Source organism: Rana temporaria, chromosome 8, assembly GCF_905171775.1.
Source record: "Rana temporaria chromosome 8, aRanTem1.1, whole genome shotgun sequence".
In the NCBI taxonomy this organism is placed as follows: domain Eukaryota; kingdom Metazoa; phylum Chordata; class Amphibia; order Anura; family Ranidae; genus Rana; species Rana temporaria.
This window is the reverse complement of record NC_053496.1, coordinates 117,944,018-117,959,378: the sequence shown is the minus strand read 5'-3', so window position 1 is coordinate 117,959,378 and position 15,361 is coordinate 117,944,018. Positions and strand designations below refer to the sequence as shown.

Sequence of the window (15,361 nt, the reverse complement as noted above, 5' to 3'; positions counted from 1 at the left end):
ATCTAGGTGTTTGCCAGGAGTTCTATTTTAATATTGTACAGGTGATACTCGAAAAATTTGAATACCGTGCAAAAGTTAATTTATTTCACTAATGCAACTTAAGAGGTGAAACTAATATATGAGATAGACTCATTACATGCAAAGCAAGATAGTTCAAGCTGTGTTTTGTCATAATTGTGATGATTATGGCTTACAGCTCGTGAAAACCCCAAATTCACAATCTCAGAAAATTAGAATATTACGCAATCAATAAAACAAGGATTGTACATAGAACAATATCGGACCTCTGAAAAGTAGAAGCATGCATATGTACTCAGTACTTGGTTTGGGCCCATTTTGCAGCAATTATTGGCTCAATGCGGTGTGGCATGGAAGCCATCAGCCTGTGGCACTGCTGAGGTGTTATGGAAGACCAGGATGCTTCAATAGCGGCCTTCAGATCTTCTGCATTGTTCAGTTTTATGTCTCTCATCTTTCTCTTGGCAATGGTCTATAGATTCTCTATGAGGTTCAGGTCAGGCGCGTTTGCTGGCCAATCAAGCACAGTAATCCCACGGTCATTGAAACAAGTTTTGGTGCTTTTGTCAGTGTGGGCAGGTGCCAAGTCCTGCTGGAAAATGAAGTCAGCATCCCCATAGAGCTCGTCTGTGGAAGGAAGCATGAAGTGCTCCAAAATCTCCTGGTAGACGGCTGCGTTGACCCTGGACTTAAGTCCATTAATGAAGCACAGTGGACCAACACCAGCAGATGACATGGCTCCCCAAATCAACACAGACTGTGGAAACTTTACACTGGACTTCAAGCATATTGCAGTGTGTACCTCTCCATTCTTCCTCCATACTCTGGGTCCTTGGTTTCCAAATGAGATGCAAAATTTGCTCTCATCAGAAAAGAGGTCTGTTTTTCTTTAGCCCAGGTAAGATGCTTCTGACCTTGTTTGTTGTTCAGGAGTGGCTTCATGAGCTGTAAGCCATAGCCATCACAATTATGACAAATCACGACTTGAACTATCTTGCTTTGCATGTAATGAGTCTATCTCATATATTAGTTTCACCTTTTAAGTTGCATTAGTGAAATAAATGAACTTTTGCACGATATTCAAATTTTTCGAGTATCACCTGTAATATACATCCATATACATTAAGGACTACAGACACAAAATTCATTGCTGGAGATAATTTATTTTTTCAGTAAGAATTTAAGATATTAACATGATTTTCAGATTTTTTCATTATCTAAGAAGCATTATAATGTTATGTGTAACAATATTATGGACAATATTTTTCAGTAGAATTGTCATTACTTCTTGACTCCTGCATTGCCCTTGACCCCGCAGGGCTGTGGTGCAGCGGGCTGGGGTGCCACAGTTTGAGGTGCAGCTGGCTGGGGTGCTGCACATTGTGGTACAGGCTTGGGTGTCACACTTTGAGGTTGAGGCTGGGGTGGCACACACTGAGATACAGCTGGCTGGGGTGTCACAATTTGCGGTGCAGTTGGATGAGGTGGAGAAGCAGGTCGGGGTACCACTGGCACTGGAGCTGTATTGTAGAAAGACATTTGTGAGAAAATAATATATAAATCTATTTGTAGATACATATTTACTAAATCTAATGAGCAGAAAACTGTGTCTAGGAGTAGTTGTATTAATGGAGGACATTTGTGATAATATACAGACTTATAATAGTGAAATTTTTGCATGTTATATAAATTGTATATTGTGTATATTATCTCCCAGCAGACGAGGGAGAGGCACCTGACTCATATAGTTCATGAGGGAGCCGCACATATAAGCAGGGTAAGTGTTTACTTGCACATTATACCAATCATGTTGCTGGCAAGAAGTCAAAAGTTTAGAGTAAGGCTGAATTCACTTGTATACGAATTGGAATGCGGGTTTCCCCACTTCCTATCCACATGACAGGAGAGTGTGCCCGGCTCTCAATGGAGCCGATTCACACACTTCCGGGGTGGTCGCGGTCTGCATTTAGAAAGGGTCCTGTGTGTTGCTGGCTCCGAATCAGGTGTAAATTCAGGCAAAAATGTGCACCTGATTCGCACCTGAATCAGTGAACAGGGATGCACGGGACCACCTACTGTGAGCCGCGGCCACAGCATGTGTGAACCCAGCCTAAAATATATTAACTAGTTGGTTTTAAAATCCAGCTGCAGCTGTAACTCTGCGGCTGTTTGGATATTATAGTAGAACCTCTTTAAAATTACCTTTTTACCAGCTTAAAGTGAACGTAAAGGGGTTGTAAACCCTTGTGTTTTTTCACCTTAATGCATCCTATGCCTGGACTGAAGCCTAAATAGACTAGGGACTAGGACTTATAAACAGAACAGACTGTAGAAGAATTCAGAGTTCAGTTGCTGTTTGATTAAGGGAATCAGATAAACCTGATATGTGACCAAGACTGACTTTGCTTCTGGAGAAAGAATTTGATGATTACAGTTCAGAATACTCAGATGGCCTGGGGAGCTTGCTACCAGAAGAAACTGCTGGAAAAAGCCTGTGGAGCTTGTAATAAGGCTACTTTCACACTGAAAGCGCCGGCTGCTAGCGCTAAAGCACTGCACAGCTTTCAACCCAGAAAAAAGGGTTAAAAACTCCAGTTTTGTGGTGCTTTCAAAGCGCCTTAAAAGCCGAAAAGCGGCACTAGTGCACTAACGCACTTCAATATAATGCACCCTTAAAAGTGCTTTGAAATCGCTGCCCATTCATTCCAATGGGCAGGGCGTTTTGGGAGCGCTAAATACAGTGCTCCCAACCTGCCCCGAAGATGCTACTTGCAGGACTTTTCGGAACGTCCCGAAAACGCATCATCCCAGTGTGAAAAGACACACTGGAATGAATGGGAGGCACTTTTCAGGTGCTTTGAAGAGGCTATTTCTAGCGCCTAGAGAAACTACTGGGAGAAGCCATGAGAGACTGCTAGGTGAGGCCTGTGAAGTGTTTTTGCATGAGAGACCTATGAAACTTGATACTGAGGCTGGGTTCAGGCGTGTTCGCAAACCGCAGGTGCACTCGCACGGTTTCATTCCCGCAGCTCAGTGTGAACCTGGGCTAACATCTATAATCTATAGGTAGATTCAGAAAGAGTTAGGCCGGCTTATCAGTAGATAAGCCGGCCTAACTCTGAATCTACGGCGTTTGTTTAAGCGTATGCTCAAACAGAGATACGCTTAAACAAAGCTAAGATAGGACGACTTGCGCAAGTCGTCCGCGAATCGGGAGTTACGTCGTTTACGTACACGTCGAAATCAATAGGCCCGTACGGCGTACTTAGCCGCAATGCGCACTGGGAAATGTAGGCGCCCGGCGCATGCGCAGTAGAAAAAAACGTCAAAAAACGTGAGGTCAAGCCTCATTTCCACACTACATGCCCCCCTCCAACCAATTTGAATTAGGCGCCCTTACGCCCGCTCGTTTGAGGCTACGCCGCCGTAGATTAGCAGGTAAGTAGATTGAAAATCACTACTAGCCTAGTTAATTTACGGTGGTGTAGCCTAAACAGGCTAGGCTAGGCCGCCCTAAAGTTAATCCAATCTCTCTGAATCTACCTACTAGTCTTTAGTGCACTGACATCTATTGAGAGTTCTCAGTATTGCAGCCAATAATCCAATCATCCCATCATCCCAATATGCAGTTTAGTACGTCCCGTCTTTTCGTGGCAAATAGCTAATAGTATTTTATGTTATTTGTTATTTAAACTATAACATACCTTGGCTCCCACAAGCTGGTTTCGGATTAGTCACAACAGTAGGTGCTGGTGCTGGAAAACAAGAGAACGAAAACATCAATAGCTTGTATTTTATTTACCCTCATTAAAGTTGGCCATTTGGGATTAAGAACTGCAGACAATTTGCCCCTCCTGTTATATATGTTTCAGCATTATTCTAACACGTCAATAAATACATTTTACAGGTGTTTCTTTTCTTTGTAATTTGTGTTGTCTGCTTTACAAAACAATTGCCCAGTTTTTGCTATTTTGCAAAGCTTGGTTTTATCCCATGCTGAATTCTACAACCAATGATATATTTAAGTTTGTGATTTGAACAACTGCATATAAACTGTTTTTGCAACTTAGTGAACTGAACCTAAAGTAGAACATAAAAAAACAGGGCATTATTAAAATGCACACTGTACAGTGAATGATGTTAGTATACAGATAGAAAATTCTTTATAAATACAGCCTAACAAAATGAGATAACATACAGTATCTCACAAAAGTGAGTACACCCTTAACATTTTTGTAAATATTTTATTATATCTTTTCATATGACAACACTGAAGAAATTACACTTTGCTACCATGTAAAGTAGTGAGTGTACAGCTTGTATAACAATGTAAATTTGCTGCCCCCTCAAAATAACTCAACACACAGCCCTTAACCTCCCTGGCGGTATGATTATTTAAGATTTTAGGTGCTGAAAGCAGTACCACTATTTTGCAAGGAAATTTGGCGTTTTACATTGTAGGCCTGTAATTCTTAGGAATAACTCAATAATACTTTAATTTTTTTTACGACGAATTTCCCCACAAATCACTATTGCTCAATTCTGCAAGTGATTATAATTTATTATCACTGTTTTCTAGCTGCTCTAAAACCACTTTTGACATAAAGGGACAGTTTTTGGTTGCTATGGACAATCTACAGTTTGCAGGCAGAAAGAACAGTTTTTATTATACAAAAGTACATGCAGGACACTGGGCAGACCACTAGGGACAAAGGGGGTGTGTATTTTTTACATACAGTACTGTAATCTGTAAGATTACAGTATACTGTATGTATTGTGTTTATTTCCTTTTTTGAATTTGACGCCAATCTCCGCCCCCGTGTGTCGTAACGTCGCAGGGAACGGAGCTCAGCGGCACACAGGCACTGTGTGAATCAAGCGAGGACACCGCCTGTGGATGCTGCAAGGCGATCCCGAGTCTGGCTCGGGGTTACCGCTCTTGGTTCTGAATATCCACCCCGAGCCAGACTCGGGAATACCGCCATGATGGTTAATGTCTAAACTGCTGGCAAAAAAAGTGAGTACACCCCTAAGTGAAAATGTCCAAATTGGGCCCAATTAGTAATTTTCCCTTCCTGGTGTCAAGTGACTCGTTAGTGTTGCAAGGTCTCAGGTGTGAATGGGGAGCAGGTGTGTTAAGTTGGTTTTATCGCTCTCACTCTCTCATACTGGTCACTGGAAGTTCAACATGGCAGCACCTCATGGCAAAGAACTCTCTGAGGATCTGAAGAAAAATAAATGTTGCTCTACATAAAGATGGCATAGGCTTTAAGAAGATTGTGAAGACTCTGAAACTGAGCTGAAGCACGGTGGCCAAGACCATACAGCGGTTTAACACGACAGGTTCCACTCAGAACAGGCCTCGCCATGGTCAACCAAAGAAGTTGAGTGCACATGCGCAGCATCATTTCCAGAGGTTGTCTTTGGGGAATAGACATATGAGTGCATTGCTGCAGAGGTTAAAGGGGTGTGGGGGGGGGGGTCAGCCTATCAGTGCTCAGACCATACGGCACTGCATCAAATTGGTCTGTATGACTGTCATCCCAGAAGGAAGCCTCTTCTAAAGATGATGCATAAGAAAGACCGCAAACAGTTTCCTGAGGACAAGCAGACTAAGGACATGGATTACTGTCATATATGTTAATAATATTTTTAATTTCTCACCTTAACATCTAGTCTTTTAGTGGCAAATAGCTAATAGCATTTTATGTTATTTGTAATTTAAACTATAACATACCTTGACTCCCACAAGCTGGTTTTGGATTAGTCACAACTGTAGGTGCTGGTGCTGGAAAACATAAGAGAACGAAAACATCAATAGCTTGTATTTTATTTACCCTTAGTAAGGTTGGGCATTTGGGATTAAGAACGCAGGTATAGCTATATGTACATGTGTATATACAGTATCTCACAAAAGTGAGTACACCCCTTTACATTTTTGTAAATATTTTATTATATCTTTTCATGTGACAACACTGAAGAAACGACACTTTGCTACAATGTAAAGAAGTGAGTGTACAGCTTGTATAACAGTGTATATTTGCAATTCCCTCAAAAGAACTCAACACACGGTCATTAATGTCTAAACCGCTGGCAACAAAAGTGAGTACACCCCTAAGTGAAAATGTCCAAATTGGGTCCAATTAGCCATTTTCTCTCCCCGGTGTCATCTGACTCATTAGTGTTACAAGGTCTCAGGTGTGAATGAGGAGCAGGTGTGTTAAATTTAGTGTTATCGCTCTCACTCTCTCATACTGGTCACTGAAAGTTCAACATGACACCTCATGACAAAGAACTCTGAGGATCTGAAAAAAATAATTGTTTCTCTACATAAAGATGGCATTGGCTATAAGAAGATTGCCAAGCCCCCGAAACTGAGCTGCAGCACGATGGCCAAGACCATACAGCAGTTTAACAGGACAGGTTTCACTCAGAACAGGCCTCGCCATGGTCGACTAAAGAAGTTGAGTGCACGTGCTCAGCGCCATATCCAGAGGTTGTATTTGGGAAATAGACGTATGAGTGCTGCCCCCATTGCTGCAGAGGTTGAAGGGGTGGGAGGTCAGCCTGTCAGTGCTCAGACCATACGCTGCACACTGCATCAAATTGGTCTGCATGGCTGTCGTCCCAGAAGGAAGCCTCTTCTAAAGATGATGCACAAGAAAGCCTGCAAACTGTTTGCTGAAGACAAGTAGACTATGGACATGGATTACTGTCATATATGTTTATAAGATTTTGATTTCTTACTTTAACATCTACCGTATTTGCCGGCGTATAAGACGACTCTGCATATAAGACGACCCCCTAATATTCTGCTGAAAACTGTGGTTTTGTGGTCTACTCACCGTATTAGACGACCCCCTCGTGCGGTAGTAATGCGTTATAATTAAACGAAGAGGCCGCAGCCCACCGAGTGCTATGTAAGGCTGTATGTAGTCTGTATATGCGCCGCTCAGCCAATCCCGATGCACTCTGTTGATGACAGAGCATGCTAAGCCTGCTCGGATTGGAGAAGCAACCTCTGCCAATCCGAGCAGGCTACATAATGTAGCCTGCTCGGATTGGCAGAGGTTATTACTCCAATCCAAGTAGGCTTAGCAGACTCTAGTCATTAACAGAGTGCATCGCCCCCCCCCGCCGGGATTGGCTGAGCGGTGCATATACAGAATACATACAGCCTTACAGAGCACCCGGCGGGCTGATATCGAACGAGCAGCTGCTTCACCCGGCGTATAAGACGACCCCCGGTTTTTGGTTGTGTAATTCCAGTATAAAAGGTCGTCTTATACGCCGGAAAATACGGTAGTCTTTTAGTGGCAAATAGCTTATAGCATTTTATGTTATTTGTAATTTAAACTATAACATACCTTGGCTCCCACAAGCTGGTTTCGGATTAGTCACAACAGTAGGGGCTGGTGCTGGAAAACATAAGAGAACAAAAACATCAATAGCTTGTATTTTATTTACCCTCGGTAAGGTTGGCCATTTGGGATTAAGAACTGCAGACAATTTGCCCATTTTGTTAAATATTTTTCAGCGATATTATTCTAACACAACAATAAATACATGTGTTTCTTTTTTTGTAATTTGTGTTTTCTACTTCACAACACTATTGCCCAGTTTTTTTTGTGATTTAGACAACGGCATATAAAGTACTTCTGCAACTTAGTGGACTGAACATAAAGTAGACCGTAAAAAATCAGGGCATTATTAAAATACACACTCTACAACAGAACAAATAATGCAATGACGCATGCCAAAATGTCGGCTATTGATACAGACACGATCACCAAATTTGAACAAACATGGGAACCCTGGTTAACGCATATGTTACCTAATGCTTTTAATAAAGATGTTATGATGCCATGGTAGCTCAGCCATTGTAATCGTCAATACGCTTCTTATTCAGTGACGGAGACTCCCGGCCTGGTCCTGCAGACCCCCCATTCTTATCCCCTCCCCCCTCCTTTCCCTTCCCCTTGTTTAACATTTTGATGATATAGTTTATACTCCGTTTAGGTAAATGTGAGAGGTTACTACAAAACGGAAACTCCTCTCATCATCACAATATGTAAATATATTAAGTGAAAACATTCGGTAAAGGATACTGGACTTTAAGTTGTCAAGGAAATACGTAGAGTTACGTTATCTTTAGTACAAATAGTTCTTAACTTAGCACGTATTTATCCACCTGTACCACAGTTCGCCTCCCACAAGAAATTGTCACTTGTTAATTTACAAGCATAGTTTCCATGTCTTATTCTTATTTAGGTAATACCTATACTGTAACAACTTTACACTGTATGTATAAAACTTACAAATATTAAGATATTTTGACAAGGAAAATACACACTCTACAGTGAATGGTGTTAGTATACAGACAGAAAATGCTTTATAAATGCAAAAAGGATGACACATAAGTTGTAGGGAAAAAATGTAGTATATTAAAGATGTACACTATATTGCTTTGTGCACTGGTCCAAATCATTTGGTGGAGGGGATTATGGTGTGGGGCTGTTATTCAGTGATTGGGTTTGGCCCCTTAGTTCCAGTGAAGGAAACTCTTAAGCCTCGTACACACGATCGGTCTACTCGGCAAGAACCAGCAAGAAAACTGCTGGCAGAGCTTTCTTCGCCGAGTATACCCTGCGTGTGTAGGAGGCTTTCAGGTTTCTCGTCAAGAAAACTGCCTAAAATCTCTACGAGAAAAATAGAGAACATGTTCTCTATTTTCTCGTTGTGTTTCCTGCCGAGAAACCCGAGAGTGTGTATACTTACCTGTCGCAGTGGAAACCCGCGCAAACTCGAAATGACTTTGACGCATGCGCGGTAGCTTCCTAGGCATAGGTAGGGTGCAGCAAGATGGCGGCGATGGCATCGAATGTGACAAGCGTATGCTCATCGTACGTGAGGAGTGTCTGAACACTCAGGCGGCAAGAGATTCTTGCCAAGAGTCTTGTCAGGAAAAATTACGTTTTTTTCTGACGAGATTCTGGCCCGTGTGTATAGGGCTTCAGGATGGTTTCACACCTATGCCGATTGGATGTAGCTTTCCCAGCATCTAATTTGCATAGCAGCAGAATGTGACTGTCTCTCTATGGAGCCAGTTCACATATCCCCACAGCAGGTCCGGTGCGAATTGCTGGAAAAATGTGTGCCCTTTTTGGTCCGTTTCAGGTCCGAATTCAGCCAAAAATTTGGGCTAAATTGGACCTGAAACGGTGAACCAGCACGCACTGGACCCCGACTGTGCGACGGATGCGGCGATAGTGTGAACCCAGCATTAAGGTGTCATCATATCAAGACATTTTGGACAATTTAATGCTCCCAACCTTGTGGGAACAGTTTGGGAATGTTTGCGTATTCTTCCAGATGTGCATTTGTTAGGTCAGGCACGGATGTTGCACAAGAAAACTCATCCATGTCTTTATGGACCTTGCTTTGTGCAATGCTGTTCCCACAAAGTTGGGAGCATGAACTTGAAATTGTTCAAAATGTCTTGCTATGCTGATGCCTTAAGAGTTCCCTTCACTTTAACTAAGGGGCCAAGCCCAACCACTGAAAAGGAACCCCACACCACAATCCCTCCTCCACCAAAGGATTTGGAACAGTGCACAAAGCAAGGTCCATAAAGACAAGTATGAGCGAGTTTGGGGTGGAGGAACTTGACTAACCTGCACAGAGTCCTGACCTCAACCCAATATAACACTTTTAGGATGAATTAGAGCGGAGATGTCGAGCCAGGCCTTCTCATCTAACATCTGCCTGACCTTACAAATGCGCTTCCCATAGACACACTCCTAAACCTGGTGGACAACCTTCCTAGAAGAGTTTAATCTGCTATAGCGGCAAAGCATGGGCCAACTCAATATTTAACTGGGATGCCATTACATTTCATGTGCGTGTAAAGGCAGGCATCCCAATACTTTTGCCAATATAGTGTGTGTATATATATATATATATATATACACTGCACCACTGTATGGGTAATGTGACATTCATTAAACATTCACTGCAGGTGAACCAATGACTGTAGTTTAACAAATGCACCAGGAAGATTCACCTGCAGTGAATGTTTGGTGAATGTCCTTGAATGTTGTTCAACAAGTAATAAAACCTTTAAATATTGTGCAGTAGTGAAAATACCATATGCACTCTAGATTTTATATTAAATTCTGATGTATGTCAGTATGAAAAGAAACCTGTACTAAGAGAAAGGTTTTTTTTATCTGCTAATCTCCTTCTGAAATTAGCCTGGTTGTCATTGAGTTCAGTAGCTTAAAGTGGTTGTAAACTTCAGACATTAAATATGAAGAAAAGCATATCCCTCTATAGTTTTCCTGACATCAAGAGAAAAATGGTGACAGGGGAAGGATCTCCAGCTTATTGACAGCTTTGTTCCTGTGTGCTTTGTGAAGTATGTGTGGGGGGAGGGGGTGTCCCTTCCTTCCTTCCAATCAGCTGTCAGAGCTCTCCTCACTGAGCTCTGCAAAGTCTAACTTCAGCTCTCCACCCCCTTGTTCTGAACTCTCAGAAAAGCTTTAAAATTCAGCACTTTGAAGGAGGATTAGTTTAATCTCCGTTTATCATCTGAGACCAGTCACTTTACTGAGTATATATTATGTAAGGATTTACAACCACTTTAAGACAATGGGGGAGATTTACTAAAACTGGAGCACTCAGAAACTGGGGAAGCTGTACATTGTAGCCAATCAGCATCTAACTTCAGAATGTTCAATGAAGCTTTGACAATAAATCCTGGAAGTTGATTGGTTTCTATGCAGAGCTGCACCAGATTTTGCACTCTCCAGGTTTAGTAAATAACCCCCAATGACTTGCAAACATGCAGATCAGCAAAGTTAGAGTAAAATCATAAGTCCTTACTTAAAATATTTAAGCCATTTGATCAACCTGATTGCCAGACGACTAGCATTATCAGAAGGATAAGTCTGCAATGGTAGCATCTGTGTTTTCTCCTATGACAGATAAAATAGTCTGGCAACTGGCATATTAGAAGTACTGGTAGGTCAGTGAGTGCAACCCACTATCACAGGCTTCAATATCTTTTAAGTCAATGACCTGATGCAAGTCAAAGTGAAGTCAGAGTGCAGTCAGAAGTCTGATCTGCATATTAGTTCTTGCTTAGTGACCCAAAGTATGGAGATTATGGAATCAGAAAGGCAAGCACTCTTTCTTAAAGAGTGGCCTGCATGATTCCCTATATAAGTGACCCTATACAAAAACAATTCAATGAGGATATCAGCGCACAGCAGGGAAGCACAGCCTGGAAGCATTGTATATGAGCAGCGGCAATAGCGTTGCAAAAGAGCAGAGCCTGGAATCGCTGCTTACTGGACAGGTATTAGGTGCCATTCACACTTGTGAATGGGTCCATTAGCAATTATATGCGGGAGACACAGTGGAGGTTCCCGGTGATTTTCTGAGGGCAGAAGCCCCTTTGAAAGCAATGGGATGCTGGCAGTCACTTGCATGTATTCACTCATGGAGCAATTTCCAGTGAATAAATGGCCCTCGACACAGATGCAGACTGCATGTTATTGCGGCCCCATTCGCCAGTATGAACGGGGCCTAAGGAAACAACTTGTAGAGGTTTCTGCTAGTTTTTTTTTTTTGAACAGTGAGGCCCCGTACACACGACCAGTTTCCTCGGCAGAATTCAGCTTCCGACCGAGTTTCTGGCTGAATTCTGCCGAGAAACCCGGCCGTGTGTACACTTTCGGCCGAGGAAGCCGACGAGGAGCTCGGCGAGGAAATAGAGAACATGTTCTCTATTTCCTCGTTGTTCTATGGGAGCTCTCGCCCCGCCGAGCTCCTCGGCGGCTTCAGTGCTGAACTGGCCGAGGAACTCGATGTGTTTGGCACGTCGAGTTCCTCGTCCGTGTGTACGAGGCTTGACAGGGCAACAGGCTCACTTTAAAGAAAACCTGTGCTGAAAGTGAAATAGAAGCTCCTGTTACTGACCTCCTTCTGAAAATGTTAGTTGCCTGGCTTTAGTATATTCCGAACTGCTGTTGTAAATCACTGACCTGGTGCACAGCATCAATCAACGTCATCTGAGCTCAGCTCAGGACACATCCCAGCCTGTTGCTGGACAGTGAATGGAGAAGCAGCACAGTAATGAGCTCATCTGTCTATCAGCTTGCTTCTTGTCAGCATGTGAACTGATTGGCTCTTTGTACTGTTTTTTCTCTCACATTCCAACTACAGTTGAACTTCGGATTACGAGCATAATCCGTTCCAGGAGTATGCTGGTAATCCAAAGTACTTGCATATCAAAGCGAGTTTTCCCATTGAAGTCAATAAAAACGAAAGTAATTAGTTCCGCATTGACTTCAATGGGATGCAATACTGAATGTGGCCAGAGGTGGAGGGCGCCAGAGAGCGCCGAAAAGGGCAGAGAAGGCCTGAGGAGTTGGACACTTTGGCTCAAATGAGGCCAAATGAGGTACTGCAGGCCAATGTTCGGCTTTTTTTGGCTCCTGCATCCCAGTACTTCAGGCCAAGTGAGCTACTGCAGGCCTATTTTCGGCTTTGCTCGGCTTCTGTGCCCCTGTACCTCAGGCCAAATGAGGTACTGCAGGCCTATTTAGCTTGAATTCTGCTCGTCTTGAGAGTCAGCACTCGCAAAGTCAGAATTAAAAAAAAAAGTTGCTTGCAAATAAAAATGCTCTTAAACCAAGTTACTCTTAAACCGAGGTTCCACTGTATCTTACACAGGAACTGCAGTGGGCTGATAACAGGTGTGCACATTGCTTGCGTTGAAAAAATATGTATTATTGATTACAGATCTGCTTTAAACTTGCTTGAAAATGCTTAGATAAGTACATATATGAGCCCCACTGATTTGTTCCCCATTTTTTCGATTCCACATCTATCAGAAAAATAGGAGGACAAATTACATACAAAGTAACATGTCTCTAAAGCCTAGAACACACCATTTGAAGGAAAGAAAAAAAACTGACAGCTCAGGTCGGAGCCACTGTACTAGCAATCCAATGTTATTACAGTGATCCCCCTTGCTGTGCTATTGTGTTCTGACAGGGGGATGGCTCCCCCGCCAGAACACTCCGGTCAGCGCTTTCAGCCATGTCCGGATAAGACAGAATTACTGGATTCAGTCTGCACATGCTAATTTTGCTCATTTTGTTGTGTATTGCTAGAAAGGTTTTGTCACGGGAAAGTGCATTTGATCCGTACAGGGTCAATCAGCACTGTCCAGTCAGAGGGTCAGAGGTCCTGTATTCTTATAGAACAGCCAGCGCAGTATGAAAACTCCGCCTGCAAGTTTTGACCAGGCACTGATTGACATCATAAGACTGCTATATACTGCTATAATGAGAAAAGGTATTGAGCAGTTTATATTTACTAAAATGATTGCATTTTCATGTTCTGTGTACTGTGGGAGACCAGATATAGTGAATGCAGGGTCCTGGGATTAGTAACACTTTAACAGTCAAAGTGGTACTAAAGGCGAAATAAAAAAATGACATACATGATGCAGTCTGTCACTACCAATAACACAGCAGTCTTTTGTTTTTCCTGTAACATATATAAACTATTTTATGTAACGGCTTAAAATTAAGCTGGAGATAGACTGGGGCCTTGTTTACACTTGCTTTGCTTTCTGAAGAGCAATCTTTGTCCATGACAGAGGTCCAGTTCCTGCTGCGAAGCAAAGCATCTCGCCTGTGGCACGTGTACACTCCTAGCCAATGCTTTTCCAGCCCAAGCGGAAGTCCCCCAGCCGCTAGTGTAAACTGGTAGAGATAATTTAGATGGAGTTTACATAAAAATAAAGCCTATATAACATTCCCTTCACAAGACAGTGCTGCTGTCTAAGGGTGTCTCTGTTGCTTCTCCATAGCTCCATAACTGGTGGAGACACTAAAGCCCCATACACACTATCAGTTTTCCTGCATGTTTTTCTCTTCAGGTTTACCAAAACCATCTAATATGAGGTCAAACCTCAAGAGTTTCAATTTGTATGCAATCAGGCAGGCCCTTGCACTACATGGTTTTGGTAAACCTGAAGAGAAAAACCTTCAGGAAAACTGATAGTGTGTATAGGGCTTTAGACAGAAAGTGTGTTACTGGCCTGATCACAGGGGGTAAATAAAGGAAACAAAATTCTGAAAACAAATTCAGCCATGACATCTTATGGCTCATACACACGAGAACCTGCTTGGTTGCTTTTCCCTGTGTATACAAGGTCGGTTTTCCCAAAACTGCCATAACAGCTTTGGTCGGGAAAACCGGCCGTGTGTATGCTCCACTGCAGTGTTTCCATAGGAAAACTACCGAGCAAAAAAACGCTGAGAATCACGGCGGGAAAAAAAGAGAACAAGTTCTCATTTTTTTGCTCGCAGTTTTCCTGTCAGGAAAACTGCTATGGAGCATACACACGGCCAGTTTTCCCGACCAAAAGCAAACATGGTAGTTTTCCCGTCAGGAAAACCAATCATGTGTACGAGGCATAAGGGTTGATAAGCTTAAGCTGCAATATATAAAATGTTTGTTTTTGAGTTTAGATACACTCCACAAAGCCACCGGGTCATAAATCATGTGTGCAAAGTGAATATAATGCTTCAGTAACTAGGCAGTGCCACAAACAGGCCTTGGTAGATTCCTACTATAGGCGGACTGCAGACATAGAGGATAAAACTGTAGTTTACTGAACTTGTCAATATGGAAATAGTATTTTCTCTCCACGTGCTACAAGAGTAAATCTGTCAGTAGAAACTTTTAGCAGCATGTACCACACTGAAGAGACTAAAGTGTAGGCCAGAAAGTCATGGAACCCTGCCCATGAGTTTCTTTGACTCTGGTGCCCGATAAAGATAATTGCCCTACCACTTACCATTGCAGCTTGGGTTAGCCTCCAGGACGGTTTGGTCTGATTTCTGTTGATTGTGGTCATGATGGTGGTGGTGCTCATGTCCACGGCCTCCCTTGGTTCCAGACATGACTAACTTGATTTGAAATAGACTGAAACTGAACAGTTAATAGAGGAATATCCCTTTCAAGTTATGATTTGTAGTTCACAACTCAGCCCCTTTTATACACTGGTGAACTGTATAAGAAGAGGTTGTCAGCTGACGTCTGATGAAATTCCAACAATTCAAGTCTTTGTATATTTAAGATTGATTGTTGAAAATATTAACAATTGATCTCCACCCATAAGTATAGGTGTTTTCATCTTATCACCCCCCACCTATAAAAGACTTGCATGAGTCATCCTGTAGTTATTTTTTTTTTGTATTATTCTATACATTGTGCTCAAAATCTCAGGTTGTCATGTAAGGGTGGACCAAAAACAAATATA

The 15,361-nt window shown here is 42.4% G+C and overlaps 1 protein-coding gene across 1 annotated transcript; it reads right to left on the bottom strand.

Annotated features, from left to right (window-relative positions):
* Positions 1-1,161: 1,161 nt before the first annotated feature.
* On the bottom strand, positions 1,162-15,086 carry LOC120909007 (alpha carbonic anhydrase 8-like). Its single transcript, XM_040320580.1, has 5 exons — positions 14,897-15,086; positions 7,386-7,436; positions 5,756-5,806; positions 3,723-3,773; positions 1,162-1,538 (listed from the first exon to the last, which is right to left on the bottom strand). Exons 1-5 carry the CDS (start codon positions 15,000-15,002, stop codon positions 1,300-1,302), a joined length of 498 nt encoding a protein of 165 aa, XP_040176514.1. The 5' UTR covers positions 15,003-15,086; the 3' UTR covers positions 1,162-1,299.
* Positions 15,087-15,361: the final 275 nt, after the last annotated feature.

Excerpts from the sequence above, each read along its gene's own strand:
- LOC120909007 (XM_040320580.1), bottom strand. The coding sequence starts at position 15,002 with ATGTCTGGAACCAAGGGAGGCCGTGGACATGAGCACCACCACCATCAT. Across the intron at positions 7,437-14,896 it reads GGCTAACCCAAGCTGCAATG|CACCAGCCCCTACTGTTGTG; the intron begins GTAAGTGGTAGG and ends TATGTTTTCCAG. Across the intron at positions 5,807-7,385 it reads ACCAGCTTGTGGGAGCCAAG|CACCAGCACCTACAGTTGTG; the intron begins GTATGTTATAGT and ends TATGTTTTCCAG.